The sequence below is a fragment of the Schistocerca nitens genome, chromosome 3 (assembly GCF_023898315.1).
Source record: "Schistocerca nitens isolate TAMUIC-IGC-003100 chromosome 3, iqSchNite1.1, whole genome shotgun sequence".
NCBI lineage: Eukaryota > Metazoa > Arthropoda > Insecta > Orthoptera > Acrididae > Schistocerca > Schistocerca nitens.
The window spans coordinates 791,355,170-791,376,455 of NC_064616.1; the positions used below are offsets into that span (position 1 = coordinate 791,355,170).

At 41.9% G+C, this 21,286-nt stretch overlaps 2 protein-coding genes across 3 annotated transcripts in view; both read right to left on the reverse strand.

Moving 5' to 3' along the window:
* LOC126248807 (mothers against decapentaplegic homolog 3-like) overlaps positions 1 to 21,286 on the reverse strand; it is a 227,432-nt gene that overhangs the window by 180,227 nt on the left and 25,919 nt on the right. The gene's annotated exons all lie outside the window — the stretch shown is intronic.
* On the reverse strand, positions 8,198 to 9,099 carry LOC126248808 (uncharacterized). The gene is made up of 2 exons (XM_049950210.1): positions 8,800 to 9,099; positions 8,198 to 8,681 (listed from the first exon to the last, which is right to left on the reverse strand). Exons 1-2 carry the CDS (start codon positions 8,957 to 8,959, stop codon positions 8,464 to 8,466), a joined length of 378 nt encoding a protein of 125 aa, XP_049806167.1. The 5' UTR covers positions 8,960 to 9,099; the 3' UTR covers positions 8,198 to 8,463.

A 21,286-nucleotide genomic window follows, 5' to 3' on the forward strand; every position in this document is an offset into this window, starting at 1 on the left:
CCGTAAGTTATTTGAACATAATGAGGAGGTATTGAATAGAATTGGAGAGAAGAGAGATTTGTGGCACAACTTGACTAGAAGAAGGGATCGATTGGTAGGGCATATTCTGAGACATCAAGGGATCACCAATTTCGTATTGGAGGGCAGCGTGGAGGGTAAAAATCGTAGAGGGAGACCAAGAGATGAATACACTAAGCAGATTCAGAAGGATGTAGGTTGCAGTAGGTACTGGGAGATGAAGAAGCTTGCACAGATTAGAGTAGCATGGAGAGCTGCATCAAACCAGTCTCTGGACTGAAGAACCCCCCCCCCCCCCCCACACACACACACATGTATATAAAGGCTGTGCATGTCTCAAATGACATTAGTTTTGCTGAAAATGAATGCTATTATGGAAATGAAGTTTAAGATGGAAGATAACAGAATATATAGAATGGCTGCAGGGAATTACGCCTATCGTGCAGCACGAATTGGGTTATGGGAGCAGGAGGCACTTGATCGTGTCCACTTCCAAAGATATATAGCAGACATGTCTAAAATTATATGTCTTGTGCTTGAAGAAAACCACAGACATAGCATGTGGTTAAGACTGTACACTGTTGAAGTGAGAACAGGGTTGCAAAAATAAAAAAAAAGAACACAAAGGTCGTGAGGTAAAAATTCATTTATTTCTTATTCAACTTAAAAGTAATTTTACATTTTTATAAGCAGACGCAGCAACACTATTCTTACACATCTTTTTCGTGATCAAATAATTTAAGTGCCGTCACCATATCTTTATAGGGTATGCCAGGATCTTCCCAGTGAATTCCATGGTAGAAATGTGTTAACCACTTTACACTCTTCCATGTCTTAGCACACTTCACATACTTGAAGGACCTCAGTGATGCAAGGTTTCCTGAGGATGTCTCTATTACTCCCACTTCTTGTGTGTACGCTACGAATGCAACATCTTTCATTATGAACTGTCTACGCTCACCATCATAGAAACCCTGCACGCCTGCAATGATGTTCAAGCCTTGAGATGCCATTGTGAAATGCTCTAGGTATGATGCAGCACCTGTTCATTTATACAGCTCGTTGTACAACACTGGTGAGCAGGCAGTAGTTGAACACACTGTCATATAGAACTAAAGCATGCATGGCAGTGTGCTTTGGGAAATTTGTCAAAGATTCAAATTCAATTCTCACATCTATAGGCCCAGACTTAATTATCTCATTCTGTTTCAAGCAGTCTATTACGATGATCAGTGAACGCTCCAGGAACTTCTGTGGACTGAGTAGCCACCCTCCTCCCTCTCCTTCAGCAATTTCATAGTACGAAGCAGGAAACCTTGCATACATGTCATATGGGTAGAAGTCTGAATTCACGTAGACTTTGGCATTAGTTATCTTGCAATTGTTGAACACTGTGGAATGATTTGCTATATTTCTGCTTCTATCAGTCTCAAATGCAAGTATGATGAATCTAGGTGTCTCTAGCTGTGGGGAGGTTTCAATAGCCATGTTTGTCTACTAGCAGTCAGTAACACCAGGCACTCGAAAACCTCCCACGAGCAAAATGTCAGTGACAGAAATTTAACAGAATTCGGACTTTTAAAAGCTTCCAACGCTCCTCATCTGATACACTGATGTGGGGCATTTTCCATATTATCTTGCTAATTGTGATCACATTCTCTTCTTGAGCTCCTTTAATGTACGAGTTCCTGTTCAGCATTCTTAATAAGCCATCTCATGTCCTCAAAATAGCCCATAAGCATTTTTAGACGTACACATGTAGTAAATCACTTGTACTCTGCAACTGTTCTATCCTCCAGATCGTCAATGAACCACCACATATTTTATTAACTATGCAAATCTGCGGGTGATGCAGAGACATATGTTTTCAGGGTTGATGTTATGCCGACATTGTGTATACGGTCAATTTCACACCCTTTGAGTTCATAGCTTATCTCTTGGAACAGGAATGCTAAAGAGTTACGCATAAGCTTGGATCCCACTGTATCGCTACCACCGGTTTTCTTGAATGACCCCTCTAGATATATGAAACTCTTGCATCTAAACATCAGTGCGTCTTGGTGCTGGATGACAATGCTAATTTCATCATTCTTTTTAAATGTGGTTGAAGCATAAGGTTTATGAGAGAAGTATTCCTGACACATAATTCTCTCATCATACTCTACTGGAATGGTTATATTGAGTGAGATATCATTACGAGGTTTCAAGCTAACTGATTTAAGAAACTCTTAGTTTGCACGTGTTATCACTTTGGGGTTCAGTAGCGAAGTGACGTGCAGTGGATTGCGTGCACTTGTTTTATACCATACGCCCATCCTGCCTTAGATGTAATCGCATAATTATTTCCTCACTGCGAAAGTCAACAAGCTGATTACTCTGGTCCACAATACGCAGCTACAAATAGTTCAATAACTGAGCTGTCACTGGCAGGTGTCTCAAGAATCTTATACCCCGCTGCAACTGAGGAGAAGAATCTGTAAATAATATGAATCAGACTATCATTGAGATAGGAGTTCGTTGCAATGTTACACTTGACTCGGATTGTGCTGACGGAAAATATGTTCAGTCTTATCTGACTTGTACAATTTACTTGGATTCTTCTTCAAAACCTGCCCTTTAGTGAAACACAATAGACGCCCTATTTAACCTTCTTGGTTAAAGTCAATCGTTGCATTTACAGCCCTCATTTCAGATTTAAGTGTATTGATGTTTGCATGTGGCTCAATACATTTTCCAGACTGTTTTAAGACTTTGTTTAAATCATCAATATTGTCTGCACCTGGTTCTATTTCCACCATTAATATCCAGATGTAGTTTGTTGTTAGTCTCAGTGATATTTGGGATGCTGTTGTAGATCTCCAGTCCAATCAATGCAATACTCCATTCACCAATGCTCAAATCAATTGGCGGGAACTAATTTGCATGCAATACAGATGATCGTTCTTTTAATGTCAAGATGTTGCTGGAAGCCCCGGCACCCACTGGGTATCATATGTTATGGAGAATGCGGAAACCATCTACTATTTCGACTCATTTGGTGACCTGCAACCACCAGAACAATTACAATGATACTTCACCTACACAACACTTGTGTTCTATAACTATCAGCGTTATCATGACAGGTGTACATTGCATCTGAACCTGAACTGATGAAGGAATGTTTAAACCACCTCCTTATATAGCATGCTGCTGCTTCTTTGTAAATTTCAAGAGAAACATGATGCATAGATGTTTACATGGGTAAGTATTAGTCATGATAACGCTGATAGTTATAGAACACAAGTGTTGTGTAGGTGAAGTATCATTGTAATTCTTCTGGTGGTTGCAGGTCACCAAATGAGTCGAAATAGTAGATGGTTTCCGCATTCTCCATAACATATGATACCCAGTGGGTGCCGGGGCTTCCAGCAACATCTAAATTCACAATGCTCATTCACCTGTTTTCCGCACAGTTTTCAGTACTGTATCCTGCATAAACACACCACAGAATGTTGAATTTGTTTCTAACACAATTTAGATCAGTATTTGTGATTGGTCGATCTGGTAGAACTGCAAATGGGCTTCTGTTTAATGTATGAATAGACCAAGCCCTTTCCGATACAGTTTCAAGTATAGTCCTCTTCCGATGGCTGCGGCTTCCGTCATATGGTTATGCCTTCTTGCCTCTTCTAACTGCGCTTGGTAGTTTTGCGCGTTCTTAACCGTTCAAGTAATAGCTGCAGCAGCACCAGCGAGAGACCCTACCGTCGAGAGCATGGAGAGGGCTGGTAGGAGAAATGGAAGAAAACTGCCAGATGTCATGGTTATTGATAGAACTCGAGGTGCTTTAACCGATCCTCCTCTTCTTCTTCCGCCGCCTTTCTGCTTAAGTGCGTTTTAAGCTGCATACATCGCTGTCAGGATACAGTTCTTCAAACAGCTCTGCTTCCCGCCCTTTTCCTCCTTGTTTAGTGCCCAACGTGCAGCATTGATAACTTCCTTGAAATTCATCACTCCTACGCCCAACTTAATTTTTCCTTGCACAGTTTTATCAACTGCAAATGCTGCGATGCACTGACCTATACCAATATCCTTTCTTCTCTGTATCGCCTTAGCCTTACCAGTTAAAATCCTCTGTGCAATGTGACGACTTGACAGATCTTCATTTGCGGCGTATACAATGTGATGTTCCATACACGCTTCGTCGAGCACATTAACTCCCTTATAACCTTGTGCCAAGTGTTTCTGAAGCTGTGTCCAAGTCCACAGTAGTTATACCCAGGGATGTGTAATTCCACTGGCAGTTTGTCTAGAATACCACAATCTCCTCTAATGCTTCTCCTATTACGCATGTTATGCTACTACAGTCGTTGTGGACTGTGTGCCCCATTATATAGCAAATCGTTAGCGTCAATCCAACTGTTTTGTGCAGCAGGAATACCAAGCCATTTGACTATTGCTTTATTTCCCTGACATCTTATGACTCTCTCCACAAGAAACACATCCGGTTCTGAGCTTTTCTGCAACTCCTCAGTGTAGAAGCAGCCTGCAATTTCTTCACCTTTACTATCCTTCAATATACAAGTTCTAGGATTCGTTCTTTGCACCTTTGAAACTGTAAATATCTGTGTTGAACAGTTCAGTAGGTATGAATTCTCAAATGCCGTCTTGTGTTTTGAGATAGTTACCAAATCACCTACATTAAATTTCTGTCTGCGTGGATCCAGCATTTTAATGCGATAGTACATCGTATCCATGAGTCCATTATCATGAACGTCGATTGGTCTCATTTTTATTGTGGTATGTTTGGTTCGATTATACTGAGCAATTATTTCTGGGAGGATATCTGTCCATTTGTATGAGCTGCGAAGGTTAAAACACACCCAAATTCGACCTTTTATTGTTCTGTTCAGATGCTGCATGATACTTGCCTTCAGGCGAGTGAATGTTGAGTAGTGATGTATTCCATACCGGTGCATCACGGTCTTGAAATACCTATTGTAAAACTCCCTGCTGTGATCGGTTTGGAGGTTGTCTGGGCATCGATTCGTCTCTGTCTGTAGCAAACGCTCAAAAACCATCTGCGACATTTCTACCCGTTTTTAACAGGTAATGCCCACGCAAATTTTAAGTATGTATCAATAACCATTAAAATATATTTGAATCCATTATTCTCGTGTGAAAATACCCTCATATCTACAAAATTAGCTTGCCATAAGGCATCCAAACCTTTAATCGTAACATGCCTACGAGGGTATGTTTTGCAAGCTGGTTTGTGCAGTTCTCAAACTACTGTCTCCATACTCTCTCTCTAAGCTCAGAGATGATTGAAACAGCTTCATTCGAATGAGCTGTATTACCTGCAGAAGCTGATGCCATGAGCACCCACAGTCTATCTATTAGCTTGTTGGTGTCGTCATAATATATATACTGCAGGATTCGACTGTTCGCTGCTTTATGCTCAATGTGAATACTATCACCGCTGCTGCTGCTTCTTTCGCCGTCAAGTATTGGTTTTACAATGGTTTTATATTTCTTGTTGCTCAGGCTTTTCCCGATCTTGTGTAGATCAGTCATGTGCAGTATTTCACGGTAGATTTCCCTATCATTAACTGAATAATTTATAGGTTTTTTGGTAGGTCTTAAGAAAATGAGATTCATTAAGCTAGGTGTTAAACCGCCTATCACCAATCTGTATTGTGTAACATGTACAGTCTTCCCCTGCTAATGCCGAGTGTTCTACCTATCTGACCGGGAGAGTGACGGATAATGAATTTGTCAAAGGCAACACCATTGTTATCGCATGTTTTTGTTTTTGCTGAGAGCTGTCAGAGATTCAGTAACTGGCTTAAAGGTCTCTCTTTGTGTTTGCTGTCTATCCATATGCCCTAACCTCATGTTCATCCCTGGTAGCTGAGTGGTCAGTACGACAATGTCAATCCTAAGGGGCCGGGTTCGATTCCTGGCTGCGTCAGAGATTTTCTCCGCTCAGGGACTGGGTGTTGTGTTGTCCTTAATCAGCATCATTTCATCCTCATCGACACGCAAGTCACCGAAGTGGCGTCAAATCTAAAGAATTGCACCTAGCGAACGGTCTACCCGACAGGAGGCCCTAGTCACATGACTTTTTTTATCTCAGCAACCATAATTTCTCACAAACTGCTCTCCGTGCTTAAATCACTTTCTGCTTCATTGACATCTCGGTGTATACTAGTCAGACATCTCCGCAGCGTGAGGATTTATATATCTACTCTTCTTCTTCCTCCTCTTACTATGTGCCTGCTCCCCCTTCTCAACAACAAGGAACTCTGCATCTATTTTCCCCTCAATAGCTTCGACATTTCCAGTTAAGTCAGCTATTTTCTTACTGACTTCATTAACTAACTCGTTTAACGCATTCACCATTCTCAGAAGAGTCTGGTAATACGTGCCTAGTTCCCTGAGCATACCTCCAACTTTATGCACAATAGCCTGAATTTTCGCATCCACGTACAGGCAAATGTTCTGTCTGTGTATACCCATCATCTCGGGTTATGAGCTAGAAATGCGCACTAATTTGTCCACAATGCAGTGTATAATGATGTACTAACCTCTCTTACTATGCTATATACGCAGAAACTCTTGAAAGTTTTGCCTGTACCTACCATCACTCAGTTTTCTTGTATTATCAGTAACGAGAAACCCATACTGTGAATGATTCCAGCAATCACCACATATCTTTACCAAATCATTGAATGACATGTCAGTTCCAAGATGTGACTGGTAAATGTGTTTTAAATTCAGATCGTCTTGTTTTAAGACTATAATGAGGTTTGCATTATCCGTAACCAACTGTTTCAGGACTCTGGAAAATGTTTGGTTTAAATAAAATATATAAGCACCCATATGATGACCAAAACGGAAATATTTTCGAATTTGGTCATGCTTTTCCACAGCAACTTCGTCAAATATGAAGACAGTGTTTGGCTTTGCTTTTTCAGGTGGGGGGATATCACCACTTTCACTGAATGTCGTGTATGTAACACCATCTACACCACACAATATCTCCTGTAATAGCTGATACTTGGGTTAAAACAGCGGTTTTGAGAATACACAAACATGTTCAAATCGGACTCCATCTAAATGTGTAAGCAGGGTCATGAGGACATTAGTCTTTCCACAATTGGATGGACTTACAATAATTGCTCATATATTATCAGGAAGGAGAATTCCGTTCTTCTTCTTTCTAAAGTCTTCTTTTGCATCTTCACAGGACCAGTCACCGACAACAAAGCCCTTGTGATGAGGTGGTTTCACCCACCCTGCCATGATACTTAATATGCCAGGTACTGACATGTAATTGGCAGATATAGAAAGATACACTTGAAGGGACAGTAATAGTATTTGTAGCCACTATAGCTCAACTGACTGAGCTATATTGGTTACACAGAGAAATCATATTTTACCCACGAAGAGTAACTTCATCATTCATTTTGTGAATAACTGGTGTAACATTGAAAAAATAAGGATATTAATAAGCACAATACTTTGACTATAATGAGAGAGATATGGAATAAAACACAAACACGTTTTGAGATTGCATATACATACATTATTTTTTTATCATACATAGGATGCAGTATTTCAAGAAAATCATCAGACTCTTTCTTTATCTTCTTCTTTGCACCTGAACAGTATTTCCAAACAAAGTTTTTGACAAGCAATAAATTCCGCACGTATCTCCCTCAAGCCAATGAGTGCCTCACAGTACTCAGGTTTTTCACACATACATTTAATCTGTTTCTCTTTCGATTCAGTGTTCATGTGCAAACAAAGGTACTGCTTCAAACCATCAACATGCACACATAGGAAGCTTACATCATCATTGTATGCACAGTCTATGCTCGACATCAAACGGTTCAACCTCTCCAAAGCAAGACGTAGCACAGTATCCAGATCGTATAACTTCATAACTGAGGCGTGCCTTAGATAATCACACATGTCACCCAATTTCACATTCATCATACACTATTGTAATAGATAATGTCACACCAGTAAGGCGAATGTCTTGGGGAGAACAGGTAGAATAATATTCTGTAGTCATCTGCTGATTGATGCAGCGCTCTCCACGACATATTTTGTCCCAGTAGAACTCTGTAAAGAGCACTTTAACACCCTTCAATGCATTTTCAATTTCTATTCTTGCATGCAAGCCCCAGACCTGATGTGCTTCTATACCAACGTTTACACATTTCATTCCACTGGGAGTTAAATTCTATATGGAACCGAAAAATATGAGTACACTTGATGCCTCCTTATCCACAGCATCTGCACTCTGTGGCTGCACTAGCACAGGGATGTTCTGCTGGGATGGATCATATGTTGGTGACCAGTACTGTCCTTCATCTTGCTGTTGTTTAGGACCACCAGCAGCATTTGATGTGTTGGGAGCAGATCATCACACAAATCGATGAGTGGGAAAGACAACTACAGTTCCTTGTCCTGCTCCAGCAAGTGGGCTATGTGCGTTACAGGATCCCACGTGGTCGTTACAGGTTGAGACATGGAGGTTGCTGCTGCCGCAGGTCCAGACATCGGTGCAGGTCTTGACAACATGGCAGCTGAGGTTGCAACAGGTCTGGACGCGGCAGAGATTGGCATGTTGGCTCTCGAGCCTGCAGGCTTGGACGCGTCGACGGATATTGCTGAACAAAGATGAGGAAGCATTACATATGAACCAAGACGCGAAAATAACCAATAATAATAATAATAATAATAGTAATAACTCTAACCACAGAGAAAGATGTGATATGTGATACTTACTTTTCCGTTTCTTCCTGTTCTGCAGGGCTGTGTTGGATTGCGACTGCTGTTGACGCTTCATGGTTCTTCTTCTTCTTCTTCTGCTGCTGCTGCTGCTGCTGGCTGGCTGACTGAGCAAGACTGAGGTCCCAGAGCTGCTGACATTACCAGATACCGCCATCCTACTGGCTGAAGTCAAAAACGTGACTGGATTGAGGGTCCCTATTGGTTCCCACCATTTCCCCCACCCCAGACCGCAATCTTGGATTATGTCACGGGAGGGATGCAGCACCCTCTGGTGGTAGTACTGTGTACTTGGTCAGTTGGACTCTGGACCCCACGGTCAACACACTGGATGGAGGTACTGCCTCAAATGGTTGAAATAAAGACTGTTTAAATAAAGACTTATGTCCATCCTATCCAGCAGAGGCCGAGTCCTTTTCCCACCAATTCCTATGAAGAGGTGGTGGTCAGATGACTTAGGTTAGTGGAGGTAGCCCAAGTGACCTATATTCCCGCCTAAATTTGAACTTCTCGCCATGATGTCATTGTGACGTTGCCATATCCATCGTCGCCATCTTGAATAAATTTGGCGACAATGGAGAGTGGAGCCATACGAAGGTCGTTCTACAACTTGTGTGTGCGTGTGTGTGTGGGGGGGGGGGGGAATGCGCAATTTTGTTGATAATTTTGTGTAGTAGAACACACTAAAAAAATAATTAGATATAATAGCAACAAACAGATCTGATCTCTTTGAGGACGTCCACACCACATAGAAACTGGTATGTGACCACGACAATTGTAGCAACAATGATTACCAAAGTACAAAGGGCAATTAAAACAAGTAGAAAGATTTATAAGTTCTGCAGACTAGATAACGAGGCAGTACTGTCGTATCTCCATAGGTAACTTAAAAACATTTAGATCTGGAGAGCAGCATGTAGAACTGTGACTTAGATTTAGAAGAATAGTTGACAGTGCACTTGATAGAGAAACATGAGGTAGAGCAGTTCATAATGGAAAGGGCCTTCCTGGATGGACAGTCACTGTAAAGAAACACAGTCTATGGCACAATATGTGTAAAACAGAGCATGGGGCTATAGATATGGAGAAGCTGAATGAAATGCCTTTGGCTGACAAGAGGGCAATGCATGAAACTTTCAGTAACTACCATAACAGAGTATTACTGAATGACCTCTCAAAAAACCCAAAGAATTCTTGTCATATGTATAGAATGTTACTTGTACCAAAGTTCGTGTGCAGAAATTCATGAACGAAACAGTAACTGAAATTGGGGGTAGTAAAGCAAAAGCAAAAATATTTAACAATGTAGGTGTACTGAACCCGAATTAATTCTCGCACCACTGCAATGATGACTGATATAGATGTTAGTGTCAGTAATGTTGTGAAAAAGCTGAAATTGCTAAAATTGAACTAAGCTTCACGGCGCGATGGAATCCCTTTCACATTCTACACTGAATTTGTGGCTGAACTTGCTCCTCTTTTAACCATAATCTACCACTGATCCCTTGAACACAAGACCATGCCTAGTAGTTGGAAGAAAGTACAGATCACACTCGCCTACAAGAAGGGTTGCAGAAGTGATTCACAAAATTACCATCAAATATCCTTAACATCCATTTGTTGTAGATTCTTTGAACATATTTTGAGCTCAAATGTAATGAGTGATATAGAACAAAATGACCTCCCCATGCCAACCAGCATGAATTCTAAAAACCTTGATCACGTGAAACTCAACTCACAGCCTTTTCGCATGACATTCCGAAATCCATATATCAGGGCAGTTAGATAGATGCAGTATTTCTTGACTTCCGAAAAGCGTTTGACTTAATACCACATTTATGGTTCAAATGGCTCTGAGCTCTATGGGACTTAACATCTGAGTTCATCAGTCCCCTAGAACATAGAACTACTTAAACCTAACTAACCTAAGGATATCACACAAAAACATGCCCGAGGCAGGATTCGAACCTGCGACCGTAGCGGTCGCGCGGTTCCAGACTGAAGCGCCTAGAAGCGCTCGGCCACACCGGCCGGCAATACCACATTTATGCTTATTATCAAATGTAAAATTGTATAGGGTAAACTTTGAACAACTAGGGAAATTCCCTTCTTGCAGAGTGTCCTAACACATCATTTTGCTAAGGCGATTAAAAGAAAAAACATTTTAAATCTAGCAACATTTGCAAAGAACAACCCAACATCCTTTATGTTTTTACTACAAGCTTTCTCAGTAACCAAACTTATTTGGTGCCTAACAGTGATGTACTTGGCATATGCCTAAGTATTCTGCATCAGAGACTGTACACCACAATTGTCGCTCATTACTGGGGCACCATTGTATGCAAGAGCAACAAGTTTTTCTTGAACACTGAAAGGTTTCAACTTCTTTTTAGACCCTCACTAAATCCACATGCTGTGCTATAAGTGGCATTTTCAAAGGAAAGGAGGTAAAAGTTACGAATTGGACCCCTTGCATTTTTCTATATGGTGTGGATGTAAACATGAAGCTTTGGTACCAGTCAATTTGTTACCATAACCATATTTTATGCTTTCACATTCACTGGCTTTACCAAATCACAACCGCATTGTCACCTTCCAACCTAAACTAGACCTCTGGCTCCGCTACAGATCAGTCTATCATCACAACCCAGATTTAGAGGCGGGGGGTGGGGGGGTGGGGGGGATAGGGGGGAGGGGGGGATTCAGTACATAACTTTAGCCAGAAAGGAATCTTACAACAGGTTTCTTTTCCTTAATATGCCACAGTATAAAGACACATTGACTTTCACAAGTAATATCTGTTGTTTTGCCTGCCTGTACAGAAACAAAAGTGACAGCGTTAATGTCTTTAATCAGTTCTTTAATGTAAACTTGATACATTCGTTTTGTATAATGTGTGATCTGTATTTACAGACAGAAGTACTAGAACTGTTTTCGTGGTCAGCTAACACACTGTCCTAGAAGAGTTATCAAATCTAAGAAATCACCAAGGTTTGCCGACTCCTGTTTTTCATTGTGAGCCCTCACGAGTTGCACAAAACATTAAGCACTCTACTATTCTGTTCAACATGTGTCCGTTCTTCATAGCTAACTCCATCATATTTCTGAATTGACATTTTATATTCTGAACCAATCTGAGCACTAATGTTAATGATGCCAAACATTCTTATTTACAAACATTTTCTAAACATAGTCCATTTTTCTCACATTTCTTAATTCGTTCACTTAAATGCTTGAAATTCTTACAGCCAGCTGCTGTCCATAATCCTTCTCCACCAAATAACACTCAATAGAAACAAAATAACTTTCGTTTCTCTTCAAAAGACTATTAACCACAGCTTTTTGTCGAAACATTTATTGCAAGAAGTTCTGTTCTCCCCATCAAGTTGAGACATAATGAAATATTTTGGCTGATGTGAGCCTACCTGCTTGATTTCTAGTTTCTCTTTCATACTTAATAAATTAATGGGTCTTTTTAGTAAAAAATCTATTTCGTTCATTTTAAAATCACATTAAGAATACTTGAGTACAACCACACTGCTCCATAATGAAGAACACTACTAAGAGGTAAACTCGTTTGCTGTTTGCGACATTTCCCGTTGATTAATGGCATTAATCACATTAAGAATACTTGAGTACAACCACACTGCTCCAGAATAAAGAACACTACTAGGAGGTAGACTCGTTTGCTGTTTGCGACATTTCCCGTTGATTAATGGCAGTTGGAGGCGAAAGCAGTGCAGTAAGGCATTTGACAGCAGCATTAATCACATTAAGAATACTTGAGTGCAACCACACTGCTCCAGAATAAAGAACACTACTAAGAGGTAAACTCGTTTGCTGTTTGCGACATTTCCCGTTGATTAATGGCATTAATCACATTAAGAATACTTGAGTACAACCACACTGCTCCAGAATAAAGAACACTACTAGGAGGTAGACTCGTTTGCTGTTTGCGACATTTCCCGTTGATTAATGGCAGTTGGAGGCGAAAGCAGTGCAGTAAGGCATTTGACAGCAGCATTAATCACATTAAGAATACTTGAGTGCAACCACACTGCTCCAGAATAAAGAACACTACTAAGAGGTAAACTCATTTGCTGTTTGCGACATTTCCCGTTGATTAATGGCAGTTGGAGGCGAAAGCAGTGCAGTAAGGCATTTGACAGCAGCTACAGGTAGGTACTGCGGACCCAAGCTGGCTGGCCCCAAACATTCTGTATGGTTGTGGACAGGTGGGCAAGGGCGGAAGAATTGGAATGCAACACAGAAAAAGCAGGATTCGCTGGGCTGCAGTGAAAGAGGGGTATGTGTGTGCTGGTCCTGAGACAGTCCGGAGCTGAGCTATGGAGAGAAGTGAGGTGAGGAAGGGAAACAGCTAGGTCACATCACTGTGCCAGACTTCTCTAATGAGTATGAACCACCTGTTGCTGGTGCTCTGTGTTGGGTGGGAAAGGGGAAACAGGTCATCACTGTGGAAGAAAGAGCTGAGGGGAGGGATGACAGAAGAGTAGTACACGCTCGGAAAGGTACAAATTGGGCCCAATTTCCTCTAGTCTCTGTCACTCGTACTACACCAAAATCATAGCATACTCAAACTGTTTGATACAATACTGAAAAAATACACAGAATAAAATATTATAACATTTCTTGTGGAGATGGGCCCCTCTAGCCTTTAATAAAGAGTCGCCCCTGATGACAAGACTGCTGTGCTCACGTCTGTTCCCACCCTTGTAAAAAGCTACAAAGGGATGAATGTTGTTTGTGTGTTCGTCCAATGGTAACCTCAAGATTCATCTAGTACAACAAAGGTGTAATTCACAGCAAAATCACAAATCACCGAGAAGTCACCTTCTTTATGCTCATTTTTCAAACTTTTTCAAAGTTTGATTGTTGATGGCTACAAAGAAATGATATGGAAATGATGTCCCAAACCAGGTTCTCATCTGCTAAAGCCATCGGAATTGCAACTTATGATGCAGTTCTTATAATTAATTATGTGAACAAAGGGAGGATGAAGTTATTCGAGAGAATGAGCTTTAATGTAGGAAATTTCACTCGAGATATCTTGTGAGAAATAGATTTACAGCATCTCTCTGCAGCTAAAAGGCCAGTTGAAGACCTTATAAAGGAAAGAAGGTGGGGGGGGGGGGAGAAAAGAGAGAGAGAGAGAGAGAGAGAGAGAGAGAGAGAGAGAAGAGAAGAGAAGCCTTGAAGGGAAAGAGGATCACGAGTATAAATCTGGGGCCTTCTTAAGTGGTGACAAGGGAAAAATGTTAGGGTGAACTTCAAATTGCATTTTCTTCAAACTATGTTTTTTTAACATTTATGTACCCGTTTCCCAGAATCTGCAAAGAATAGAATTATAAAATTTTGTACACTTATTTCTATGAAGCAAAGAAATGTTATTTCAATACAAAATTTTGGAATTCTGAGCACATGGTGAGATATGGGACAAAGCGCTTGGAATTTTGCATGTATTTTATATTACACTTATCGAATTCAAACTTAAAAATATTAAAATTCACCTATTTGATACATTCAAACAACCTCACGAGAGAAGCTTACTATATGCAAAGAGATTAAACAGAGAAAATTTTGTAAAAATATCTCTAATAGTTTGAGAAAAATGTACATATATTATTTTTTAAAAATACAATTTTTAAATTTCATAAAAAGTTACATATATTTAACTTGAGGAACTTAACAGTGAATGTGTTAATTTCATGTAAAGCACAAACTAAGAATAAGTTCAAGGATTCTGTAGCAAACTGACGTCAGGGATACTGGTCTGTAATTTTGATGATCTGTTCTTTTGCCCTTCTTACACACAGGAGTCAACTGCACTTTTTTGCACTGCTAGGGACTTTGCGCTGGGCGAGAGATTTGTGATAACGCAAGGTATGTAAGGTGACAACACTGTAGAGTTCTCTTTCGAAAACCGAATTGGAAGTCCATTCAGACCTGGTGACTTATTTGTTTTCAACTCCTTCAGTTGTTTCTCTATACCAGCAATGCTTATTACTATGTCGTCGATATGGAAGCCTGTTCAATGGTCATATGGTATGTTTGTACGACTCTCCTGCGCGAACGATTTCTCAAACATAAAATTTAAAACTTTGGCTGTCGTAGTTATGCCATGGTTGGATGGATTTCACATTAAAACACAATGTGTTGTGGTCGTAGCTACTTTGAGTGTCTAATTCACACACTGGCTTGCTACTGACTGCAGCAAAATTCCGTCTACATGTGCTCCTGCACAGTTGTGTAACGTCATATGCTTTGAATACCCCTGCGCAATTGGCCATTATTGGTTGAACTCATCCACTGTTGCTACCACCCCAGGATGGAAGAGTAGTACACATAATCTTCAGCACCAGGATCCATATGTATATTCAATTTCATGCCCTCTTCCTTCTTATTAAACTTTCTGGGATGTTTAACAATCTCTATAGCATCTCTTTATGGCCTTTCGTGGTACTGCTTATGGCTGCCAGTACCCGAGTCCTATCAAAATGAATGTGGTGGTCTCCTGGATGCAAAGCATGTTCCACAACAGCTGATCTGTCAAATCTTCCCCATCTCAAGTTGCCCTTGAGCTCTTCTAGTCATTTTTTGACCATTCTTTTTATAGTGTCCAGACACCTCCCTACAATTGCAAGGAATCTTACAAATTAATACATTTTTCAGCAGCATCCTTGGATAATTTTAGGTGGTCCTGTATCTTTCGAGGTGAGTCTGTAGATTACCCTGATGAAGAAGATGAGTACTAGTCTTCCATCACAGGTGGTAGCAATAGTTGACAACGGCAACCGACAACAGCTAATTGTGCTCGGGTATTCAAAGCACGTGACGTCACACCACTGCATGGGAGCACCCGTAAAACAGAATTTTGCTGCAGTCAGTAGTGAGCCAGGGTGTGAACTGGACACCTGAAGCTACACTCACCCCTTAAAAATGTCCTCTGGAGATGGGAAGGAAATGGGCTTTAACGTGAAAGCCATCCGACCGTGGTATAATAGCATGGATTATTTTATTAATTGTGACATTCCCAACTCTGAAAGTTTACTTTTTACAATTCAATATAGTTTATCATGGACAGTAAGTACAAAAGTAGTGGACCATCAACATAGTCCTGATGTAAATTATAAAAGATGTCTCCCGTCCACGGTTGAGAGCATTGGGGACAAAGTGAGGGAGGATTGCCACTTAAAAGATGTCTATGGCTAAAAAAGCAGTGCCCTATCCCTAGTTAAAATTACCTCATCCCTATGACAAGGCCAGGAGGAAGAAGTCCACGCACAGAGAAGAGATTTGACATCAGGTAATTTACTATTGGGAATTGCTGACCAATGTGTGTGCCTTTAAGGAGCAACACGATGACATAAAATACTCTGTAGATCGACAAAGGGAACCATGCGAACAGCGAGCCGAAGAAGAGAGACTGCAGCCATGGCTGCTATATCGACTGCCTCGTTTCCGCGGATACCAACGTGCCCTGGGATCCCGAGGAATGCCATAGAGACGCCCCCCAAGTCGAGCAAGTGGAGGCAGTCCTGAATCCGGTGGACCAGATGGTGGATGGAATAAAGAGTTTAAAGGTTGAGAAGTGAGCTGAGCGAATCCGAGTATATAATATACTGTATCCGCTTATGGCAACATTTGTGTTGGACAACCTGGAGAACAGCGTAAAGCTCCACAGTAAAAACCGAACACTGGTCGGGAAGCTGAAATCTAATAGGGGTGTCGCCAACAATAAAGGCACTCCCAACACCAAATGTGGTCTTTGATCCGTAAGTGTAAATAAATATGCCATCCTCCATTTGTGCACATAGAGCAACAAATTCCCATTGATAAACTATAGGAGGGGTACTAACCTTGGGAAGCCGACAAGAGGTCATGGAGAATACAGGTCTAGGGGCGAAACCAAGGTGGTGCCATATCCCCATTTGTCAAGAAAGATTTAGGAAATTGGAAGGAAAGAGAATGTAACAGTTGATGGAAGCAAACTCCCGGTGGTAGTAGAGAGGAAGGGTGGCCTGCATACCCTAAATCCTAGGAGGCGTCGACAAAAAATGCATAGGTCAGATGAGATGGAAGACAGATGACTAGCGTAACAACTCAGTAGGACAGCTCACCAATTGGACAGCGGAGGTTTAGCAGTCTCAGTGTAAAGTCTCTCCACAGGGCTGGTGCAAAAGCTCCAGATGCTAAACGCAATCCACGGTCGTGGACAGAGTTGAGACACCAAAGAATCGACAGAGATGCAGAAACTATGTTTCCATAGTCCAATTTCGAGTGTACTAACACGTGATATAGGGGGATAAGGACCACTCGGCCCGCTTCCCAGGAGTTACCAGTCTGAACACAGAGGGTGTTCAGGGATTGCAGACAGCGAGCCGAAAGATATGAAACGTGGGAAGACCAGCATATTTTTCGGTAAAACTTAAGTCCTAAGAATTTGTCAATGCCCACAAACAGAAGATCGACAAGGCCTCGATGTAGGGAAGCCATAGGAAACTCCGTACGACCCCAAATATTTACACAGATGGTTTTACTGGGAGAAAACCAGAAGCCGGTTTTGATGCTCCATGAGTGGAGGCGATAGAGACATCCTTGGAGACTTCGTTCAAAAAGGCTGGTCCGTTGAGAGCTTTAGTGGATCGCAAAATCGTCGACAAAGAGGGAGCCTGAGACATCGGGAAGGAGACAATCCATAATTGGATTTATGGCTATGGCAAACAGTACAACACTCAGCACCGAGCCGTAGGGCACCCCATTTTCTTCGGAGAAAGTATGGGAGAGGGCAGTTTTCACCCGCACCTTAAATGTGTACTCTGTCATAAATTCACGAATTAAAGGAGTAACCAACCTTGAAAGCCTCAAGAGAACAGTTTGCGGAGAATGCCTGTCCTCCAACAGGTACCGTATGCCCTCTCGAGATGTAAAAATATTCTACATCTACATCTACATCTACATCCATACTCCACAAGCCACCTGACGGTGTGTGGCGGAGGGTACCCTGAGTACCTCTATTGGTCTCCCTTCTATTCCAGTCTCGTATTGTTCGTGGAAAGAAGGATTGTCAGTATGCTTCTGTGTGGGCTCTAATCTCTCTGATTTTATCCTCATGGTCTCTTCGCGAGATATACGTAGGAGGGAGCAATATACTGCTTGACTCTTCGGTAAAGGTATGTTCTCGAAACTTTAATAAAAGCCCGTACCGAGCTACTGAGCGTCTCTCCTGTAGAGTCTTCCACTGGAGTTTATCTATCATCTCCGTAACGCTTTCGCGATTACTAAATCATCTGTAACGAAGTGCGCTGCTCTCCATTGGATCTTCTCTATCTCCTCTATCAACCCTATCTGGCACGGATCCCACACTGTTGAGCAGCACTCAAGCAGTGGTCGAACAAATGTACTGTAACCTACTTCCTTTGTTTTCGGATGGCATTTCCTTAGGATTCTTCTGATGAACCTCAGTCTGGCATCTGCTTTACCGACGATCAACTTTATATGATCATTCCATTTTAAATTACGCCTAATGCCTATTCCCAGATAATTTATGGAATTAACTGCTTCCAGTTGCTGACCTGCTATTTTGTAGCTAAATGATAAGGGAACTATCTTTCTATATATTCGCAGCACATTACACTTGTCTACATTGAGATCCAATTGCCATTCCTGCACCATGTGTCAATTTTCTGCAGATCCTCCTGCATTTCAGTACAATTTTCCATTGTTACAACCTCTCGATACAGCACAGCATCATCTGCAAAAAGCCTCAGTGAACTTCCGATGTCATCCACAAGGTCATTTATGTATATTGTGAACAGCAACGGTCCCATGACACTCCCCTGCGGCACACCTGAAATCACTCTTACTTCGGAAGACTTCTCTCCATTGAGAATGACATGCTGCGTTCTGTTATCTAGGAACTCTTCAATCCAATCACAAAATTGGTCTGATAGTCCATATGCTCTTACTTTGTTCATTAAACGACTGTGGGGAACTGTATCGAACGCCTTGCGGAAGTCAAGAAATACGGCATCTACCTGTGAACCCGTGTCTATGGCCCTCTGAGTCTCGTGGACGAATAGCGCGAGCTGGGTTTCACACGACGATCTTTTTCGAAACCCATGCTGATTCCTACAGAGTAGATTTCTAGTCTCCAGAAAAGTCATTATACTCGAAAATAATACGTGTTCCAAAAATCTACAACTGATCGACATTAGAGATATAGGTCTATAGTTCTGCACATCTGTTCGAAGTTCCTTCTTGAAAACAGGGATGACCTGTGCCCTTTCCCAATCTTTTTGAAATGCTATGCTCTTCTAGATATCTACGGTACACCGCTGCAAGAAGAGGGGGCAAGTTACTTCACGTACTCTGTGTGGTATCAAACTGGTATCCCATCAGGTCCAGCAGCCTTTCCTCTTTTGAGTGATTTTAATTGTTTTTCTATCCCTCTGTCATCTATTTCGATATCTACCATTTTGTCATCTGTGCAACAATCTAGAGAAGGAACTACAGTGCAGTCTTCCTCTGTGAAACAGCTTTGGAAAAAAGACATTTAGTATTTCAGCCTTTAGTCTGTCATCCTCTGTTTCAGTACCATTTTGGTCACAGTGGCTGGACATTTTGTTTTGATCACCATACCGCTTTGACATAAGACCAAAATTTCTTAGGATTTTCTGCCAAGTCAGTACATAGAACTTTACTTTCGAATTCATTGAATGCCTCTTGCATAGCCCTCCTCAAACTACATTTTGCTTTGCGTAATTTTTCTTTGTCTGCAAGGCTTTGGCTATGTTTATGTTTGCTGTGAAGTTCCCTTTGCTTCTGCAGCAGATTCCTAAATTGGTTGTTGTACCACGGTGGCTCTTTTCCCTATCTTATGATCTTGCTTGGCACATACTCATCTAACGCATATTGTACGATGGTTTTGAACTTTGTCCACTGATCCTCAACACTATCTGTACTTGAGACAAAACTTTTGTGTTGAGCCGTCAGGTACTCTGTAATCTGCTTTTTGTCACTTTTGCTAAACAGAAAAATCTTCCTACCTTTTTTAATATTTCTATTTACGGCTGAAATCATCGATGCAGTAACCACTGTATGATCGCCGATTCCCAGTTCTACGTTAACTGTTTCAAACAGTTCGGGTCTGTTTGTCACCAGAACGTCTAATATGTTATCGCCACGAGTCAGTTCTCTGTTTAACTGCTCAAGGTAGTTTTCAGATAAAGCACTTTAAAAAATTTCACTGCCGCCTGCCACCCTTTATGAACATTTGAGTCTCCCAGTCTATATCCAGCAAATTAAAATCTCCACCCAGAACTATAACATGGTGGGGAAATCTACTCGAAGTATTAACCAAATTATCCTTCAGGTGCTCAGCCACAACAGCTGCTGAGCCAGGGGGCCTATAAAGACATCCAATTACCATGTCTGAGCCTGCTTTAACCGTGACCTTAACCCAAATTATTTCACGTTTCGGATCTCCGTCAATTTTCTTCGATACTATTGCACTTCTTATCGCTATAAACACGCCTCCCCCTTCACTGTTCAGCCTGTCTCTGTGGTATACATTCCAATCTGAGTTTAGGATTTCATTACTGTTTACATCTGGTTTCAGCCAACTTTCTGTCCCTAGTACTAAATGGGACCTTTCTATAGACGCTCCTGCAGTTTACTATTAGCACATTAATATTGTTATTCCCTGTTGCATTTTACGTACTTCTACCTTGCCGCGTCTCAGGAGGCGTCTTGTCGGGCCTAGGGAGGGAATTCTCTAACCTAAAAAACCAACATGTGCACTCCACACGTACTCCGCTACCCTTGTAGCCACTTCCGGCGTGTAGTGCACGCCTGACCTATTCAGGGGGGGACCCTATATTTCTCCACCCCATAGCGGAGGTCGAGAAATTTGCACCCCAGATCTCCGCAGAATCGTCTGAGCCTCTGGTTTAAGCCTTCCACTCGGCTCCAAACCAGAGGACCGCGATCGGTTCTGGGAACGATACTACAAATAGTTAGCTCTGATTCCACCCTGCGAGTGAGGCTTTCCGCCTTCACCAATTCTGCCAACCGCCTGAACGAACTGAGGATGACCTCTGAACCCAGACGGCAAGAGTCATTGGTGCCGACATGAGCAACAATTTGCAGTCGGGTGCACCCAGTGCTCTATATCGCCGCCGGCAGGGCCTCCTCCACATCTCGGATGAGACCCCCCCAGCAAGCAGACAGAGTGAACACTGGCCTTCTTCCCCGACCTTTCCGCTATTTCCCTAAGGGGCTCCATCGCCCGCCTAACGTTGGAGCTCCTAATAACTAATAAACCCCTCCCCCCATGTGCCTGCTCGGACCTTGCTGAAGGAGCGGCCACATGTCAACTCACGGGCAGAGCGGGCGATGCCGCACGGCCAGCCTCCACATTGACCCTCCGCCTCGTGCGCCGTGAACGCTGCTGAACCCGCCACTC

Excerpts from the sequence above, each read along its gene's own strand:
- LOC126248808 (XM_049950210.1), bottom strand. The coding sequence starts at position 8,959 with ATGGCGGTATCTGGTAATGTCAGCAGCTCTGGGACCTCAGTCTTGCTC. Across the intron at positions 8,682-8,799 it reads GAACAGGAAGAAACGGAAAA|CAATATCCGTCGACGCGTCC; the intron begins GTAAGTATCACA and ends ATCTTTGTTCAG.